Source organism: Corvus cornix, chromosome 2, assembly GCF_000738735.6.
Source record: "Corvus cornix cornix isolate S_Up_H32 chromosome 2, ASM73873v5, whole genome shotgun sequence".
In the NCBI taxonomy this organism is placed as follows: Eukaryota; Metazoa; Chordata; class Aves; order Passeriformes; family Corvidae; genus Corvus; species Corvus cornix.
Window position 1 is genome coordinate 55,104,274 of NC_046333.1, and position 18,526 is coordinate 55,122,799.

The 18,526-nt window shown below is 40.5% G+C and overlaps 1 protein-coding gene across 11 annotated transcripts in view; it reads left to right on the forward strand.

Annotated features, from left to right (window-relative positions):
* The first annotated feature begins 2,267 nt into the window (after positions 1 to 2,267).
* The window catches only part of SGCE (sarcoglycan epsilon), a 33,363-nt gene continuing 17,104 nt past the window's right edge, over positions 2,268 to 18,526 (forward strand). For 7 of the 11 annotated variants that reach the window (XM_039549763.1, XM_039549765.1, XM_039549769.1 and 4 more), the window contains exons 1-4: positions 2,269 to 2,461; positions 11,021 to 11,125; positions 14,950 to 15,072; positions 17,514 to 17,671. In XM_039549763.1, coding sequence (XP_039405697.1) covers positions 2,353 to 2,461; positions 11,021 to 11,125; positions 14,950 to 15,072; positions 17,514 to 17,671 — 495 coding nt within the window. In that variant the 5' untranslated portion in view covers positions 2,269 to 2,352. Of the gene's footprint in view, positions 2,462 to 2,847; positions 2,988 to 11,020; positions 11,126 to 14,949; positions 15,073 to 17,513; positions 17,672 to 18,526 lie in introns of those variants that run through there. The other 4 variants (XM_039549764.1, XM_019285547.3, XM_039549771.1 and 1 more) reach the window with 4 other exon arrangements.

Here is an 18,526-nt window from a genome sequence, read left to right on the forward strand (position 1 = left end):
GTTCTCACTTGTTAGTCTAAACATTACCATCATAGGGTGAGCTGGCTATCTGAGATTCTTATGGCACAGCTGCATCTTATGTATACTTACATAAGGGAATGAGCAAAAAAATCCCATTTAACTTCAGAGAGGAAATAGGCCTACTCAAAATTATAAAGTGCCACGAAACCAAGGAGTACTTCTAGGCACAGGTAAGGGGAAGGAGTGTGATTTCTGCTCTTAAATACCTTTGTAGTCAAATTAAAAATTAAATATATTCTGAAAGTCTCTGCAGAATGAGAAGAAAAAAGTCCTTTATCTGGGATAATGAGCTGGCTGACTAAAACACCAGAGTATTTTGCATCTTAATGTCAGGGAGAATATTTATACTGAAGAACCTCTTGCTATGTAAAGTTCGCCTTCGTGAGATGGATTAATGGAAATTTAGAGCTGTAACAAGACTAAAGTCAGACAGGGTAAAGTCTTTTTTCCCCTGCTTATAAAGAGTTCAATAAGGTCAATACAATTTGAGTAAGACAGATTATATTTCTTTCTTCCAAACCTCAAAAGCATACAATTATTATTACTTTTTTGCAAATACGTTTGGCTTGCTAGAGTGGAAATGCTAATGAAATTCCATGAGAAATCAAAATTTTCTATGCAAAATGAAGGAAGGTTATTTTCATGGATAATGGAAAATGGTGCAATTTTCAAATATCAAACATGACAGTCCACCAGAATGAGAAAATAAAAGTAAAATCTGATCTATTTGTTAAGATGGGGCTTTAGTTGTGGAATATGCTGTTCTAGTACAGGGACTACTCTTACATGTATCATTCAGAAAGCTGAGAGAGAGTAGCTCCCTAAAAGAAAATGTGGTATTTACATAGCACTGTGTCTTAAGTGGTTATATATGACATACACACACACCTACTCTCAAAATACATCACCATTTCCAAGAACTACATTTGACAATGTTCTTCCATCCTCCACAGGGAGATTTGCTTTCACAGCTCAGCAAAGACTGCCATAGCTTTTGGGCTATGCCACAGATATTAAATGACAGTCAAAAATCAGTATTGAGTCCAGAAAGCGTAATGCAGACAGTGGAAGTGAGACAGCATGGAATGGTCAGACCTGACACAGGTGAGCCTGGAGCTGGGACCCCAACCAACCCCTCCAGACACCCCACTCACAACTCCACCAGCTGCAGGAGCAGCTGCTGAACACTGGAAAAAAACAAACCACCTTGGTGTAGAGTAGGGATATAGGCTTAAAATAGGGTAAGTTGTTCAGAAAACTGTAGTTGCACGGGCTTTCACCGTGATGTCCTCCAAGAGCACACCACATCTGTGTGCAAGCCTGCGAGGTGCCCTACTGCTGGTGTCACAGAATCAGTGAATTGTTAGTGTTGGAAGAGACCTCTTAGAGATTATCTAGTCCAACCTCCCCGCCAAGGCAGAGTCACCTAGAGCAGGTCACACAAGAATGTGTCCAAGTGGGTTTTAAACGTCTCCAGAGAGAGAGAGAGTCCATAACCTCCCTGTGCAGCCTGTTCCAGTGCTCTGCTGCCCTCAATGTAAAGACCTTCCTCACGCTGAGGTAAAACTTCTTGTGTTTCAGTTTATGGCCATTGCCCCTCGTCCTGTTGCTGGGTACCACTGAAAAGAGCCTGGCACCATCCTCTTGGCACCTGCCTTTTAGATGTTTACATGCGTTGATGAGATCCCCTCTCAGGCTTCTCTAGACTAAAGCGGCCCGCCTCGGCAGTCTCTCCTCATAAGACAGACGCTCCAGACCCGGAATCATCTTTGAGACCCTCTGCTGGACCCTCTCCAGTAAGATGGGGTAAGGTGCTTAGAAAACTACTGTTGCGAGAGCTTTTGCCACGATGTTTTCCAAGAGCACAGCACACTCGTGTACACCAGGCAAGCCTGCGAGGTGTGAGACGCCGCCCTCCGCTGCCCTGGCTCCAAGGGAGGGCACGGGGCTAGGCTGCGCTGGGCGAGGCACCTCAGCCGCTGCCTTGCCCCCTCCACCCGGGGCACCACGGCTTCGTCCCGCCACATCTGCACCGCGGGGCAGGGCAGGGCAGCCCCCGCCAGGGCCCACAGCCGCTCTGCCCCCGCCCTCAGGGGAACCGTGTCCCGCGGAGCACCGAGCAGCTCCGCTCACCGCGCTCACCCTGCCATGGCGGGGAGAGGCTCCTCCCGGCATGCCCGGAATTTCCCGGCCGTGCTGCCTGGAGACGGCCGCCGGGGCGGGGCGGGGAGGAGCGGGGCGGGAAGGGGAGGATGCTGCGGCCGCCGCGGGGCGAGGCGGCGGCGGCGGTGGTGGCAGCGGCAGGAGTAGCGGTATTTGGTGGCACAGAGGATGCGGCGGCGGTCGTGTCGGCAGCAGCAGGCGGAGGAGCGGGGAGCGATGCGGTGCTGCGCGGCGGGGCCGTGGCCGCACAGCGCCCTCACCACGCTCCTGCTGACAGGTCGGTCACAGCGCGTCTCCCCGCGGCGAGCGGTCGCGGGCCCCACCGGCAGCGGCCGGCCTGCGCCGCGGTACCCTCTCTGCTCGGGCTTCGCGTGCCCTCCCGGCGGCACCGGCCGCCGCCTCGCCCTTTGTCTGCGGCTCGCTGTGCGCCCCATTCCCGCTGCTCCGTGTCCCCTGTCAGGGCGGGGGCCGGGCTGTCCCAGCATCCCCCCATGCCGCGGCTCCGGCGGCTCCCGGAGGACGCTCCACAGGCGGCGCAGGGACGGCGGCCTGCGCGCCCCCGCCCTAGGACCGCCGCAGCCCCTCCCGGCACGACGGGCGCGCCCGAGCCCGGCGGGGCCCCGGGCTGAGGGAGTCCGGGGGCGGCCGGTGAGGCCGGAGCGGGACTGCCGGCGGGGCACGGGAGCCAGGCCTGGCTAAGAGCCGCTGGATGGCGCGGGAGGCTCCGCTCCCGGGGGCTGGGCCGGGCCCGCTGCTCTTCTCTGCTCGCTCGACCTGGTGTCTGCCGCGAGAGACGGGCTGTTGTGAGTACGGATGTGACTTTTGCGTTGTCCTTTTTCTCCCTTCTTCCCGTCTTGACCACTTAATCCAACCGTGCCAGAATTAGGGGTTCAGAAAAACTCTTGATCCTGGTCCCAAATGCATGAAAATAATAGCTTTCATGCATTAGGCAGGCTTTGCACCCACAAGGTTCTTCACAGTGAAATACATCAAACAGCTAACACTTAACAGCAGCCCAGCCACAGGACTGCCTTTGTGAGACTTGTTGCACCAAGAGCAAGTTAAGAGCAAGAAATCTATTTAGGTTATTTTGAGTTCTGAGAGGTCAGTGGTATGTTATCTGCTAGCAGTTTGTTCTATATCCTCTTGAATAGTATCTAGGTACTCTCCTAATACTTCTTTTACTTACGATCATACGACCTGAGGCAATGGATATATTAAAGATATGGTAAGAACTTAAGTGTGAAGTTGTTCACTGTGACAATAAAACTTTGCATTTGTTAGATGCAAGAGCCTGCTTTCCCCTTAAGTGGAAGTTTTTCCTGCCTCTTCTGCCTCTAACTCCATGACTGTTTGTGGAATAGCAACCAAGCAAGAACTAAGACAATTTAGAATAAGCTTTCAGTATCAACTGAAATAATGTATTTTAAAAAGGTCAACTAAAATGACATTCTAGAAGCTGAGTTGTCAGCTTAATGCACAAGTCCTTTCCAGGCTACATCGTAAGGGAAGAGGTCTTAAGGTTTTTTAGTGATAACTTTTCCACTTAGGGCTTTCTAAGGTTGGTTTAGTTAGATTTCATTGGTTAAAACAGAAGAATACATTGTTTGAAAGTAATGTAAAAAAGGAGTAATGAACTTTAATTCAGTTACATTCTTTTAAGAGATACCTATAAAAAATTTGTTCTTTGGCAAGGTGGAGGTTTGTAGTATGTTCCTAATGTGAATGAAACTGTCCCAGGAGCTCACCTGAGCTCCCCTCCATTCTCCCTAAGAAAAGAACTTCCAACCTCATCTGCTGGCTCCAAGATGAGCCATAGCCCAGCATGAAGATCCATTTTTTTGAATCCTGATCGTAAGTAGACTTTACAGTACTGCAGCATTACTTAACAAAGCAAGAGACATCTTACAGACAAAATGGCACGTGAGAAGTAGCATGGGATTTGTAAATAGATTTCTTTTAGTGTTCCTCAACTAATACAGATTAGTTTTTCCCATTTCTGTTGTAGCACTTGATCTACAGAAGAAAGCTGACTTATGCTTTTTGCATTTCTTAAATTTGTATGAAAAAAGGCTTTTTGGAGGACAGCTGCTGTCAGAAGGGTTGTCTGCCTCTCACTGTGCCTCTTACCCTGTCCTCCTTGAGGCAAAACATTATTTCAAAATCCAGGGATTTCAAGAGAATTAAGAATTTAAAGGGTGTAAGAGTGATTTCAGAAGTCCAACAGCTGCTCCTAGAGATCTAGTATAGTACTCAATTGAAGGTATTGACTCTCAAATGCAAGCTGATGATCCTCCACTGCTAGGAAAACATGGGACTTTGTTGTGAGAAGGGACATATAGGATTAAGCATAACAGTTAGCTGTTCTCTGACTCTAGCTTCATAGTAACAGACTTCATAAAAGTTTGCTAAATTACACTAGTAGAGATGTCTCTCAGTTTGACAGAGCAATGAATTGCCCCATATTGTGTATCTGCAGAGAGAGTGGTTATCAAAAGGTTATTTGAGTGATATATGGCCAGTGGTTTTGCCATGTATTTCTGCACTTGAGGAGTTAGTTGTCAGTGTCCATGTTGTCCCTGAAACCCCTGTTTTATCCAAAGAATAGGGAGTTGTAGAGCAATGGAGTTGTATTCTCCTTTCCCTATAAAGGGATCAAAATGGGGAAGAGCTCATTAGTTCTCACTTTGCAAGCTGTGGTTATGTGGTCACATTAATTTGTGATAAGGCTGCACTGCTGCCAGAAAGCATTCTCCAGCCCTTGCACAGCTAGGGATTATTTGCTGCTTCCCTTGGTGATGAATAACTTGTACAGTGATACTGTGGATTGGGTCATCTGGCTGAAAACTAGTCCACCCACAGAAGTAGTTCACTGAAATGTATGTGCTGACCAGGACTGGTATGGGATGGTTTCCACTGGTCTATGCTAGGTGATGAAGAATGTGCTGGGAATGCCCCCTTTGAGCAGGGCTGCAGACATGCCTGTGTGAAACAGCTGTGAAATCACTGGCTGGGGCAGGGATCCAGGAGGCTGAACTAGATCCCTGCACTTGTCCTGCTGTTGACAGCAGAAGTGCTGTTGGCAACACTCCACTGCTAAGCCGCACCCTGCGCAGGGAGGCAGAACATTTCACAGATGGGCTGGTGTTTTCAGACTAACACCAAAGCACACCTGTCCTTTTTCCTTTTGTGGGTGCAACCATAAGGGCAAAGAAGCAGGTTTCCTTCAGAGAGCCTCTGGATGTCTGTCTGCCTGTGAAGATGCTGCCTGTACTAATGTGAGCCAGGTCAATACATAAAATCTACTGTCAACAGGTACTTACTTGAATAAGTAATTACAGGAGGGGAAAAGCAACCATTCCATTAATATGCTTTTCATTACAGAAACATATTATTTATAGGCGGTACATGGAGACATCTTAGAGGTCCTAAAGCCAGACAATAAGAAGTCAGCTTTATAGCAGAAGATGTAACTGTTCAATGTGTAGAGAGGCTTATTTTTGCTCCATGATGTTTTCAGATGTGGTTGGAAGCTCATTAAAGTACTTCAGGAATTGCAGTCATGGAAGTAAAACCCTTTCTTTAGAAGAAAGAATATTTCCAATCAAACTAAGAAAAAATAATTTAAAATCTAGACAAGAGTATCTCTTTTTTCAGTATCTGAAGAGCTTTTGGACTCTTCCTGAGTAGATAGTGATACATTTATAGCAGTTACTATCAGTGTAGAGTGCCTTCCTTGGCAGACATCTAGAGGAAAGGAAGGAGTTGCTAGTTTTGATTACTTCCATAGGAATTTGAAAGACACAGAAGAGACTAGGAACCAGAGAATTCAAATATTAATTTCCCTCCTAATCAGCTGAACTGCTTTTGAAGCAACTAGTAGCAAGAAGTAGTAGAACTAAGAAGTGCTCTAACCTGAGAAGAGTTTTTGCATGAATATCTTGCTGAAGTGTTTTCAATGTGAAACAAGGTGCTATGGATTGAGAGCTGAAGGCATGGATTTCAGTATTCACCGATGAGTATTGTTTTGTTGGAATTAACATGAACAAGTTACACAGGTTGAAATGATACATTGCTTTGTTAATAGCATGGTTATGGAGCTCATTATGTAATGACAAAAAGTATGGTTTATGTAAACATGGTCTGTGTCTAAATGTTGTTACATTAGCAGCACAAACAGCCAAAGTGTCTTTTAAATATAGCTTATTTTATTGACAGTCCAAGCCATGAAAATAAGAAGTTAGAACAACCTATTGAGCTGACAGAAATCTTAGCATCTTGAAATCAATGACTTTTCTGAATTCTTTAGTCTTTCAGAACAATTGTCACTTCAGAAATTTGTAATGCAATTCCAGGGCTACCCTGATAATTCACATCAAAAGATATGGTAGAAATGTAGGAGCATCCTGGAATAGCAGGCTTACAGGGTGGCGTTCTCATGGGCCTTACGCTGGACCCACAGGAACTGACAATGTTTTCCTCACCTTCCTGGAAATGCTAACCTAATTTGGTTCTCTTTTCAGGCCTGCAGTAGGAGGGAGAATGGTGGCGGGCAAATGCTACTAGTAATAAATCATGAGGGTTTTTTTCTCCCAGTAGTTAATTTGTAGCATTCCCATGAATGCAAATGCTGAAGTTTAACAGTGAGACTGACAAATGCTTTATTTGGTTACTTTTCTTGAATGATTTAGGAGAAATGTTCAGATGTTACAGTAATTAATAGATAGCACCGGAACAGATGGAAAACCATTGCCTACTGAGCAAGGATGAATAAGAACAGAGCTGAGATGCATTTCTGGGGTAGATTTGGACTTTTAAACAGTTTGAATGAATGGAATGTAGAGGAATCTGAGCAATCCGCGGTGGAGAACTAACACAAAATAATTCCTATTTCTTACGCAGTAGCTGTTATTGTAGAGGGTTAGAAAACATCCAATCTCAATGTGAATTTCCACTGAGAGAATCCACTTTAATTCATAGTAAATTTCTGCCATGTACTACATAGTAGGTAAGAGGATGGTGCATGGAAGTTGGAAGAGGAGGGAGAGTAGGTGGGTGCTGCAACTTCTGCCTCCTTTAATGGATGATGTGACCAACTGGGCAAGTATCCAGTGCAGATACCAGTGGATCCTTAGTAACTGCCTGGCTACAAGCTCTGATTTCAGCTGTCGGCCAAGCACCTTGGTGCAGATGGTTCTCTCTTCACAGATGTTTTGTTTCAGCTTGCGGTGTCAGTTTCTAACTGTTCTGCTGTGTCATTCTCAGCAGCCCTTCAGAAAAATGTGCTGTGTATGGATCTGCACTTCCAGCTCTGAATTCAGGAAGGAGGACTGAGTCAGATGGGATATGCAGTAGAGGAGTGCAAGGGTAGCTTTTTGGAGCAGGGTTGTGCTGTAAGAGAGTAAGGGGCAGTGTAAGCGTGGCCCAACCCTGGTCGATGGCATCAGAGTAACAAGCACGTGCCTATGTGAGGTCCCAGGGGAAGACAGAGCTGTAGGAGAGAGAGGAAGTGGCGGGGTTTGAGAGCTGGAGCTGTGGGCTCCTTTAATAGTGGGAGAGATGGGCTTGAGATCCTACTTCAAAGGAGTAAGAGGATAGGTAAAGGTGCAGGATACTGTGTGGAAGTCAGAGTGCAGTAAAGGAATGGGGAAGGTGAAGTTGGCCCATGATACTTGGGTCCTTTTCTGATTGTTACATGGTCAGAAATTGTTGTGTGTGTCCTCTCTGTTAAACACTCAGTTGTTAAATATGATGCAAATGTACTTTAAAAAGGGGAAAAAAGTCTAAATTAATATAAAAATAATTTTTATTTATAAACCAACAAAATTGTAATTAAAGAATAATTAAAGGAAAATAGAATTGGAGTAAAGAAGAAAAAACTGTGATATGCTTCATCTGGGCATGTTTGAGTCCCAGGCACAGAGCTATGAATTGCTCCTGCTGTTGAAGGCAGTGGTGGGTTCTCCAGCAACTGTGGCAACGTGTGTAACAGACTGAAGAGCCTGACACTATTAACATTTTTTTCATCGTGAGTACAAGGCTGGTTAAATTAATTCTAAACTGTCTCTTTGATAAAATGCATGGTTTGAATCCCTGCATTCTGTAGTGTAAGGTCTCTTTTGTCATCCTTTAATCATATTCAGATCTTCCAGGGCCTTCGTCATGTTGTCAGTGTGCTTGTTGAGGGCTCTGCTAGACAGAGCATTTGAACAGTGATCATATCTGTGTCAAGTACAAAAATAAAGTCTGCCTGTTCCTCCTTGATGTTGCTGTTTATGTATCAGCTGTTCTAGCCAGTGTTCTGGTGAAAGCCCTGTTCAACCTGCCTTACATCTCTAGGTTGTTACCCAAGCTGAGCATCCCTGAATTGTGTGCTCAGTGTGTGTTTGGCATGCTGCTGCCTTTGTTCCTGGTGTGCAGCTTCATTTTATTCTATTGAACTGCACATCACTGATCATCTTTTTACCAGACAATGCAGACTGTTCTGTCATCTCTATTATTTGTCAGTCTCCTAGCCTTTGTTTTTACCTGCAAATTCTATCAGTAAATTTTATACATACAAGTCATTCTTTGTCTCCCTCCCCATCTCCCTCTCTGTCCTGCCTCTCTTCCCTCCACCCCAGTTGCGTAAGGCTAATGCCGAAACTTTGTGAGACCCACTAGAAAGCTCATGTAAACAAATATTAACTTTTTAGTAGCCCTATTCTCTTGCTTTTCATACCTGTCATTTGAAATCAGATCAACAGTGATATATATGAAAACATCACACTGTAAACTCTAGGATCTGAAAACAGGCATACTGGTTGCTTTTCCCATTCCCTTGTGAAATGCAGCACAGCATGGAGAGGTGGACAGGTAACTTCTTCAATCCACAAAGCTGAACCCAACACAACTTGGAACCCAAATCAAAGACACTTACTGGTCATTTATATTGAAAAACACATTGTGGAACTTGCCTTTTATTTTTTAAAAATGGATTTAAATATAAAATTTGGATAATGATGGATAATAAAATGATTTAGTATCTACTTTCTTGGTCGAAGTGTTAGGTGATAAGCTGTATAGCTAAGGGTGACATGTCATTATTACTGTCTTTATCAGAAAAATCTTGTGGGCTCACCAAAAGTGCCTAAAATGATGCATTAAATCCTTAATAAGGTTTAAATAAGGATTGCAATAAGTATAATAATTTTGACAAGAGCTATGGTAACTCTCATACTATTCTCCATTTAATAATTCAGTAATCTAATCTTGTATTAATTGTTTTGTCTGGTACTGGTGCTGGTTTGTAGCTGACAAGCCTCTGATTGCCCAGCTCATCCTGTTGAAATAATGGAACAAGTTTGTTTGACCATTTTAGGAATTTCTTGAGTTTTTCAAGAATTACTAAAATTTACACTTAAAGTCCTGTGCAGTACTAAATTTCATAATCGCTAGGATGGGTATTATAGTAAGACCTGCAATACAGGCAGGTCAGTTCAGCAGGGAAAAAAAGTTGTTAGAAACACTATAGTGTTGGTATGGTAATTATTGCATTAACTGAATTATTAAATTTAAGTAATAAATTAAATTAAAAGTGCATTAAAAATGCAATTTTTTATTACACTTCATTCTCAATTCAGTTTTGGGTGTTTTCTGGAAATTATCAATAATAAATATCTGTCTTACATGCATAGATCGAGTGTGGCGTATCTTTATTACTGCTTAAGCGAGATGTGTTTGGCCTCCTAAATTCTGTTTGGAGATTGTCTTGTCAGTAATAGCTGCCTGGTGTAACAGGTCAGAGGTTTCCACAGATGTTTAAGCTTCTTTCATGTACTGTGCATGTTTTCCAATAAGTGTTAATTTCTTCCTGCAAACTGGTGTATCTGTACACAAGTACTGCTACTTGATGTTACTGGTATTGCTGTTTTTACAAGGACATTAAGATGCTAATCCAAAACCATCTTTGATCCAGGGTTTGACATGAGTTCTCACTCCAAAACTATTTCAAAATAAAAATACATACTTATTATGGCCACTTTCCCTTTCCTAGCATCTGACTGCAGTGCCTTCCCTCTGCACTTTCAGTTGGCATGTAACTGTACAGATGGTATAGCTATTATTCATCACAGAAGAACAGGAACTAAAAGTGGGAAGTGAGGAGGGAGTTTTCTCAGGCACCTCTGCTGCTGGTGAGATGGAGTCTTTCTGTCAGCTCCACAGCTGCTTTCTGTCTCCAGTAATCACTTGCTCCTCACTGCATTTGAAACTTCCACCTTCAGCTGCATGGATCCAGCTGATTTCAGGCTGTGTTCGAGTTGTGTGGGATGTAGACAGCCATTTTAATGGGTTCTTCTTTCAAAATTGATTATTGGTTATGCCTGCAAGGCATTCAGCCCCATGTGTCTTTATATAAGCATCATTATAAAAGCAGAGCTTGGTTATATTACTTTTCCTACTTTGACCGAAATACGCTATTCTAGTGAAAGTGACTTTATATATGTTTTTGCCTGTATGTGAGGTTCTGCCAGTGCAAATATACCTATTAGAGAATGCTCTTCCTCGTCTTTGTTATCTGTACAATTATGTTAGCAAAAGTGTCCACAGAGGTTTAAGCATTTAGCATGAACTTAGCTTATTTGGAAAAACGAGTGTCAAAAATGTTACTGTCAGAAAGACTATTATATGTTTATATATTCAAACCAAACACCTCTATTTTTTTAACCTGTGGTTCCTAAATTATGACTAAAACCAAAACATGGTGTAGAAGGCAGCTGATCCCATCTGATCAGATTGTTTGTGGAAGTCTGTTGATATGACTAATTTTTTTTTGCATTTGTTTTATTCTGGAAAGCTTTTTTGCTAAGCTCTGCTGATGGCAATAATGGAACTGTTAACTGGACGACTAAGCGAGCCCACAGTTATATTATCAGCAGAATAAAGGCTGTTCAGAAGAATGGTGAGTTTAGGTTGTAAATTTAAATCCCATGTTGGTTAAAGCAAACCTGCTTTTAATATTACTCTTGCTTTTCTAGTCATGTCCTTGTTTTAGGAGTAGGGTGCTATTTTAAGGTAAGTAATTTGGAAAACTTGACATTTCTTCAATCTTCAAACATTCACAGACCTGCGTGTTCTTGTTAGTCTTCCCTGACTTTTCCTGTTCCTATAGCTTTGCTTGAAATAATGGCTGTGTTTATACCTAATACTGCGCATTTTCTTATCATGGCTGGTTCTTGAAGATACTTCTGCAGTTTGCTTAATACAGTAACTTCTCTGTAACAATTTGAAAAAGTCTTCTCACACGTGAATGTAAAAAGACTATTTTACTGTCATTTATGCAAGTATACATCAAACATTGTAGCTAGTGCACACTGGCTGAGAAAAAGCTTTGCACTGATTGCTCATCTAGGCAGGCAACTGGGATTGGCCTCCAGATCAAGTTTTTCTGGGATTGTGCTTCATCTGGTAAATATAAACGGGGAGAGAACCAACTGAAATTTCCAGAAACAAAAAACTTCTGGGTGAATTCTTTCCTGAAGATCATCAACATACAGGCTGCAACCAACATGGTGACTCTTCTAAAATTTATGGAGGTGGGGGTTTTCTGTTTCTGGCAACAGACTCTGGGATGCAGGCTGATAAAATCCTGTCTGAATTCCTGGCTGTGCCCATGTTCAAGACCTACAAGGAGATCTTGGGATCTATAGAAAGTCCTCCAAGTGATCTAGAAACAAGCAAGAGGAAAGCAGTGCTGTCAAGGTAGTTGATTCTAGCAGGAATCTGATGTGATCCTATGTAAGGAAGATTTTTAATTTCCCATGATTAGCTTTACAGAAGCTTTTCACAGTCCCTGAGATTTTTATCTATCACAGGGAATTTGCTCAGATGATTCACAGCTGGCAGTCTGCTATTAGATTAGTATCAATTTGTTAAGTATATTCACTTTCTTCCCTAGATCATCCAAGATGATGATTACACATTCATCTCCAGTCCCAGTCTTACGAAAATGATCGTGGGTTTTAAAAGCTTGCAAAGAAAGTAGCATTTCACTTGTTTAATTTTTGAAAAGCTAGTGATAGCTGTAGTGGGCTGAAGACTCATAATTTTCCTTCTGTTTCTGAAGAAGCTTCATGGGGGAAAACAAGGAGGGCTTCTTTGACAAGGAGGGCAAGAACTTTTGAGTTCTTGATCGTCATACTTGTGTCATTATGATGTGTTTGTCATTACAAGATAAAACAGGTTTCTGGGTTTTTTCCTTCTGAGAGATGTTTGTAGACTTCCACCAAGATCAGTGTTTATATCTGTATCAAATCATTACTGGCATACTTATTTCAGCAGCAGGGAATGTCTCATTGCTAGGAATGAGCAGGCATTTAGTGGTGGTAATAGGTTTCCTGTAGCAGACAAAATAAGTATTACATGGGTTTTTTTAGTAACTGCTGATTCTATTATGCTTCTTTCTTTCTGAAAGAATTGCTTATGGAGAAAAATATGCGTTACTTTTTCATTGTTTTTCGTGTTTGAAGTGGCTTTTTGTTGTTGAGGAAGAGCATCAGAAATGGAAAACCAGACTTTTCTAGGTATTTAATATACTTCTAGCCAGCCACCATGTTTTTGTCAGCTCTTCTATTAATGTTATTGTACTTTCTCAGCTTTTCTTGAAAATATTTTAAAGGAAATTAATTAACTTCCTTGTGCTGTTTACAGCTCATTCATAGAATTGAGTGCAGAGGCTTTTTGGATAATTATTTGCTAATTTTAAGTAAATAAATCAACAGTCTTACTGTACCTAAGTCTACATAATGAAAATTACAGTAACTGGTTTATTAACCACACCGAACTGTAACAATTCAAATTTCAGGATAATTTTAATTTTGTCACTAAGATAAAATTATTAGAAAGGTATTCTGTTCAGTATTGTGTTAAAAGTGGTTTTCAAATATGGGAAAAAGCACATGCTGTGGAATGTGATCAATAGTATATCCAGAGCTATACATTCTGCAATATCAAGCTTGAAGAGTGGGAAGTATGTAACTAAATGTGGAGGTCTACATTACAGATGTGTGCATCTCCTCTCAGCTGCCTCCTGCAGTCCATGGAGAGCTAGTCAGTTTAGCCTGGAATCTAGGACATGATTCATCTCATTTTAAAGGAGAAATCAAATAAATCCACCCCTAGAAGAGTCTGTTTCTTCTTCACTGACTATAAAAGGAGCCTGACTAACTCAGTGGTGCATGTTGTTTCTGTAGGCATCTAAAATTAGGTGAGAGAGATTCCACTTAGAGTACGTGGTGCGAGGGCTGGAATGCCTGTGATTAATGCCTAATTAGTGGTGCCTTTTTAAGCAGATCCCAAGTAAGAAAGTTGGTATAATTATAAGGCTGGAGAAATTATACCAGGATTAAAAAATTAAAGCAGGATTAAAAAATTACATGAGCTTTATCCACATTTCAAATGTGTCCTGCTTATTGATCCAAGTGTTGAAATTAGCCCCTCTAGGACCTACAAGCTTGTTCCTATGAGTTTGTTACAATGACTCTGAAGTGTCTTTTGGAGTCTGTCTTCCCAATGACAGCACCTCCATGCTGTATGGCCTATAATTTTTTTTGGAGATGTGATTTCTCATAAAGTTCCTTTCAGTTTGGCAAGCAAGGCTGGTAGCTGTGTGTGATTATCTGTGACTTACCATCTTTATCTACCACTTTTGTAATCCTCATCTCACTAACAAAATCTACTAGCAAAGATCAATTCTTTCAGGGCATTGACTTAAAATTTGGTAGTAATAAAATTAATAATATAAGCGACAATCAGTCTTATTAAGACACCTGAGAAACGCCTATTAATTCAGTGTTCTCTGTTTATACTTACATATTGAAACTTGTTGATGAAGTGATTTCTTATCCATCTAATTTATTGTAGTGATTTGTTTATTCTTCTAATTCATTAAAATATGTGTGTAGTTCTGCATCAGATGTGTTATACCTTAAAAAGATATGCTTATCAATGAATTTTGTGTTAAATAAAAACCAGCTTATTACTTTTACGTATGCTGATGGTTCTGAATTAAGTTTTCTTTAGGGTTTAATTCTTAGTCCTGTAAAACATGGCTTCATTTTTTTTGTTTGGAATCAGTTTCACCTGACTGGCCTATAAATACCCACGTCCTTTTGTTTTATCCTTCAATACAAGCACAACATCTTCAGAAAAGAGCTCTCTAACCATAGCTTGAGATGTTTTTTTCCTGAGCCTGCTGGTCTGAGAAAGTCTAGCTTTAAGAACTCGCGAAAGTCAGCTGAAGTGCATTGCTATGTCCTTTTCTGCACAAGGACTGAAACATCTGCCATTTCTGTTCAGTGGGGAATGAGAACTGTCGATTGGTAAGGTTCCTCTGTATTCCTCTGTTCCTTTTTTGTGTAAAGTATCAGGAAAACATGATTGTATAATTCATTTAATGTATTTTTATTAATGTAACGTTTCAAATAAACCAACTATAAAATTACAATAGCCTTCCTCATTTTTTAAATTACAATTAAAATAAAGAGCTTATACATCTTTTGAAATCTTAACATAGGCAGTTTTGTTTACTGCAGTCTTGGAAGGGATCCTGGACAAAGAGAGGGTTTGCTCTGTGTTCTGTTCTTAAATCTGTTAACCTTTTGTGTCTAATATTTGTTGCTTTCCTTCTCCCAGATGCCTGCATTGCTGTTGAAATGCATGAAGTTACCTACAGCATGTCTCATTTTTGCCTTTTTTCTGTCTCTTATCTCTCCTTCTGCTTTTCAGTGTACACAATTCTGTCTAAGGTGCACTCTGATCGGAATGTATACCCTTCTGCTGGAGTTCTGTTTGTTCATGTTTTGGAGAGAGAGTACTTTAAGGGGGAATTTCCTCCTTACCCAAAGCCTGGTATGAGATGCCAAGATCTTCCATATTATATAAAAATACAGAAAAAATATTGTTTTAAAAAACTGAAGTCTATTTAGCATACCTTAGGTTCAATGTATAAGATAAACAGGACAAGTTTTAGTTTCTGTTGAAATATCTTCAAATTAAATAAAATGTGTAGTCCTACACTTTTAAAATATTCTAGTTTGTGATAATTTGTAAAAAGATGCATATAATTGTGTATTGTGACAAAATGTACTTAATTTGGGAAGGTGTAATAACACATTATATATATCTGATATTAAGAAGTGTTTCTTTAGCATTAAATATGAAATAGTGGAAATTTAATAATTGTCTGTTAAAAATGCTATTTATCTGATCACTCTTTCAGACATGGTATGTATCAGGCTATATGAAGGAGCAATTTGAAAGCATATAGTAAACATAAGACAAAACAGAAGATTCAATCAAATATGAGACTTCCTAATACTGGTTTTGACGGGTTAGGATATGTGTAAGCAATGTGGTAGGGGAAGAGAGAGAGCATTCAGCCACCCATGCTTATTAACAATAAAAACAAATAAATGTATCCAATTTATATGACTATCTTCCTATAAGAATAGGAAAAAACTGTGTACAGTGCACACATAATCTAAGCCTGTTTCATCATTTAACTTTTGAATTGATTTGAGAGTGCCATTACTGAGACTTACTTTAAAGAAAAAATAAGCTTCTGTTAGCATTGGTTAAAATTTGAGTAAACATGAGTAAACCTAAATGTTTTACGAATTTCTTCTCTTTGAAAAATGGATACCTGAGTCTTCATTTATGTTATGTCATGGTGACTGGCAGAGTGAAGTTGGCCTCTGTCCCAGTTTTCTCCCAGTTTTGGCACATAGGTGAAAGGAACTTGGAAATTTTACTAATGATGGATTGTCTTTACAGCTGCAGCCTCTTGACATTTGTGTAATTCCAAGGCAATAGGAATCTGGTTTGAGATCCTGTTGAAATTGCTGTTCCCATAGACAATTGTGATTGTATGAGAAAGTCACTGTGAGGTCAGGTTTTGTCATGATCCTTTTATTTTTGTCTGCTGAGCTGGATCATTACCATGGCCTACCTTGACAAAGGAAGGGCAAACCAGAATGTCTCACAGGTGGCTTTCAGAATTTTGCCCAAATCATTTGTGCTGCTGGGAATTTGGTTTGAGCAGGGTGCTAATAATGCCAAGTTGTGGGTTCAAGCTCTGAACAACCCATTCACTTAGGAGTTGGACTCCATGATCCTTGTGGGTCCCTTCCAACTCAGAATATTCTGTGATTCTGAATGCAATAGATTAGTTTACTGGGATGTCCTGAGAGAATTGTGAGGGAAGTTGTGTTACACCCAAGTACTGGTTTGGTGTGGTTCTGGTTCATTTTACCAGATGTGTAAATGTGTACCTGAAGAAAGACTTGTTACGCTTGGGCAACACGATTCATTCTCTTTGTCCCTCTCTGGAGGAGATGAGAGCTGTTCATTCTTCAGTGGGCTTGGTTTCTGCCTTCTGTGCCAGCCTGCCTGTTATCTTCTTTCATCACTTTTCCTACAATGCTGTTGCCATCTCAGAGCTGAGTTGAAGTGCAGGGCAGAGGTGCCTGTACAGGCTTGGAATGGATTTGACTTGAGTTCTGTGCCTCAGATGCACACTGTCTTCGTGGTGAGGATTTGGTACTGGATCAGGCATGATTTCATTTACAAAAGCTAAAATAAACTGAAGTAAAATCCAGACATTTGTAAGAGTATCAATAAGAACCACAAGAACTGATGTACTAGTTTGACTTGAGGGGTTTTTACAGATTTCAGCTGGACCACTGTATTTGGTAGCCATCAGTGGATCCAGTTCACTGGAATGTCTGATCCTTTTTTGAAACAATTTGTTCTCTAAATTAAAATGACTGCCAGGCCGTTGGTGCCAAAGACCTCTATGTGTATCCTAATGCTAACAGAAGCTTTCAGGCATTATTGATTACACAGCCACTCTTTACGGTACACTGAGTACCTGAATCCATCATTAAAAACATGAGTATAAGTAAGTTGGGAGGGGGAATTAAAGGACTGAAACCTTTGTGCTTTTGTCTGTAAGGAGGTTAGATGCTTCAATTTGAGGTGGAACTGAGCTCTAAAAATCAGACCCACTAGTTACTGAACATGAGCACTCAGCCAAGATTCTAGGAAGTACTAGTACATTATCTCTGCAGTTGGTTACGCTCTCCAGGTATGAATTTCTTAATACCTATAAGTGCTAAGTAATAGTTCACCTATTTCTGATGTGGTAAATGTTAGCAAATTTTAATTGTTTTTTCTTTTTAGAAAGGTTCAGAAAACACATGAAAGCAGAGTTAGACTTCCTAGTTGAAAAATTAAAATGAAAGCATTTAGTGTTTTCTTGTAAATATTCTAATACAATTTTCCTTATCTAGGTGAAATAAGTAATGATCCTATAACATTTAATACCAATTTAATGGGTTACCCTGACAGACCTGGATGGCTACGCTATATACAAAGGACACCATACAGTGATGGAGTGCTGTATGGCTCACCAACTGTAGAAAATGTGGGCAAACCAACCATCATTGAGGTATTTTCTTTCAGAAGTTCAAAAATACGTATTTTGGTTTAGAGTGTAAGGTTCAGAACTGTCAGTAACTTCCCCCTTATTTTTGAATAGTTAATTGCAATATTAAAAAGTTTATAAGCCATGGACACAGACTTGTGATATTAACATTTTCTCATAGGTACCATTTTATCCTCCTTTGAGAGAAAGCCAGATAGTTTGACATTTCATGTTCTACTTAAAAGGTACAGCTAATAAGAAGCAATAATTAGTTAAGCTGCATGCAGTACCTTTTCACTTTTGCCTTTGAACTTTCTAAGAGGCATTTCATTTCAGTAAATTATATTAAATTATATATTAAAATTTTACTCAAAATACAGAACAAAAAAAAACCCCTTTGTAAACAACAGTACTTGAAGAATAACTGAATTCGTAACTTTGTAACTTTCAACGTAAATATGGGCCAGACTTTTCCCCGCTATATTAGTGTTCAGTCAATAAGCAGTTGTGGGATTATTTTTCTTGTTTGTTTACTTATTGTTTGTTTGGTTGGGTTTTTTGATTTGGTTTGATTGGTTTGGGATTTTTTTCAATTTTTCATCAAATATCCCCTTGTTCATTATTCATGTTTATTGATAGCTTTCATTTTAGTTAGCAGTTTTGTGAATTTAGTTCTTATGAGTGTAACAGTGACAAAACTGTATTTCTGAGAGTTAGTTATTCAAATGTTTAAAAACACTAATTATTCATTGAGCAGCAACTTAAAGGGAAAAGGGACAATATTTTCTATCATGTATTTCATAGGCAGCAGATTGGATCAGACACTGTGTGGTTCACAGTGTTAAGAAATCTGCACATTAACTTGCTCCAGCCATTTTG